Raw genomic sequence first — 1,971 nt, 5'->3', positions numbered from 1 at the left:
AAAAAAAAAAAAAAGAAAAAAGAAAAACAGTCACAGTTCCACAGATATCTTGTATGAAATGAGGGCAGCGGGGAGAAAAGAAAGGCTCTTTGGAATAGGAAAAATAGCTGGGAGCCTCTAAACTATGAGTTAAATTARWAWWYTTTTMWKAAAARWWTWYTAAGAAAGAAAGATTTGAAAGAAGAAATCCTATGAATCCTATTAAGAAGAGAGCAAGGTGCAATAGGCAGAAGGGGAACAAAAGAAAGCAAGATACGTAGAACACAATATTGCCTATGATACTAAAGAAAGTTAACTGAAGCAAGCAGCACAGAAGTGAAGCAAGATCCAACAAATGTTACATTGAGTGACATAAGAAACTCATACAAGGCCTGCATTAAATCCAGCACAAACGGGAACCTGTTCTACAACTGCCATTACTGCAACACACCCAGAGAACATCCGGGGAAACACCACGAAGCTGGAAGCCAGTTARTCTGCCGTTTCCAGTGCATACAAGCCACTAAACACTACTGCAAATATTTCTTGAAAAGTCATGGTAAAAAAAAAATGAGCACGTATACCATAAAATTTATGCTGCATCCAATGTATATACCTGAAGGTTGCTCCATTCTACAATTAAGGCTGCATAAGCACTCAAAGCTGCCGATTTCCCAAGGGCTATTTGACACCTCCCTCCAAGTTTCTGCCTCTGTCAAGACTCTGTATCCCAAAGGATCATAACAGAATGCAATTTTTCACTTATACATTCTCCAATAGAAAGCCAGAATGCCTTTGTGCATGTTAAAGACGCCACATACTTAGATGCAAGTCAGTCAAGGGATATATGTCATCTCAGCAAGACTCCTTCATCTTAGAAAAAAAAAGAAATCACCCCTGTGTTCTCCTTAGGCATCTTAATAGGGACAACCAACAGAAAAAAAAAAAAGAAGAAAAAAAAGGAAAAAAAAAAGGATCTAGTAGTCCAAAATCCATGGAGTTAACACCTCTGTGCTTCCAACTGCTTTCCCTTAAACTCCTACTGAAGTCTAGCGAGTGTAAACACCTATTAGAATTAAAAGCATGAACGCTGGATCTGTCCCTAGAGCCCTCTGCCCTTCACKCTCTCCTTGAAACAGGAAACTGCATATTCTACTACTACCTTCCCCTAACTTTGTAGTAATACACACCGATTTAAAAAGCATATGTAATGAAAAATGAGTGCTGACCTGATAAGCATGTCATGAGTCCCAAGGCAAGCATAGCACCAGCCAGTACAGTCAAGCGGTTGTATCGCATTGCCATGATGGCTGCAATAAAGAAGGTCTTATCCCCCAGCTCTGATACAATGATGACCGATATCGCAGCCACAAACGCGTGAATGAAGCCCAAATTCGTCTTGTCAGGGGACTCTTCACTGACAATATGAACTGGAGCAACGGGTGAGGACCCCTTCTGTAAGAAACAGTTAAAAAATGAGTTAGGTTTGCACATTTATTTCTTGCAGTGTAGTGAGCTCTGTAATTCTCCTGTTTTGTCATATAGCCCAGTGCAGTGCTTTAAATGCATACATTTCATGCAGTATTAGCTGCCACCGCAAATTTCCAGTCCCTTAAACAGAATATCCTCCTTCTCCAATTACTGAAGTAATAACTTCCGTGTGAAAGTTATTGCTACAGCATGAGAGTCACTACTGCACTGAAACGGAGGAAACAATGTCAGCTCAGTCCCAGCACTGCTGTTCGTATGGTCCTTGGCTATTTACATCACAATACTGGAAGCTTGATTAAATAAGCAATTTTCTGATAGTGACTGAGAACAAAACTCTTCAAATTAAAATGGGGCATTTATAATAGCTTAGCAGAAATGTGAAGTCCTTTGAAAAGCATCACCACCACTTTCTTCTCTCACAGAATTTCAGCATTTGAGCCACACTAAAATTGTATGCAAGTATTCTTAAGCCTTCTTGGCACATGCTTATAGTTTTAAATC

At 39.6% G+C, this 1,971-nt stretch overlaps 1 protein-coding gene across 1 annotated transcript in view; it reads right to left on the bottom strand.

Annotated features, from left to right (window-relative positions):
• Positions 1-1,431, bottom strand: part of TMEM165 (transmembrane protein 165) — a 7,501-nt gene extending 6,070 nt beyond the window's left edge. Inside the window, exon 1 of the mRNA XM_026033544.1 lies at positions 1,209-1,431. Coding sequence (XP_025889329.1) covers positions 1,209-1,284 — 76 coding nt within the window. The 5' untranslated portion in view covers positions 1,285-1,431. The remainder of the gene's footprint in view (positions 1-1,208) is intronic.
• Positions 1,432-1,971: the final 540 nt, after the last annotated feature.

Source organism: Nothoprocta perdicaria, unplaced genomic scaffold, assembly GCF_003342845.1.
Source record: "Nothoprocta perdicaria isolate Ctin4 unplaced genomic scaffold, notPer1 scaffold_13, whole genome shotgun sequence".
Classification (NCBI taxonomy): domain Eukaryota; kingdom Metazoa; phylum Chordata; class Aves; order Tinamiformes; family Tinamidae; genus Nothoprocta; species Nothoprocta perdicaria.
The sequence above is the reverse complement of the archived record's forward strand: the minus strand, read 5'-3'. Positions and strand labels throughout refer to the sequence as shown.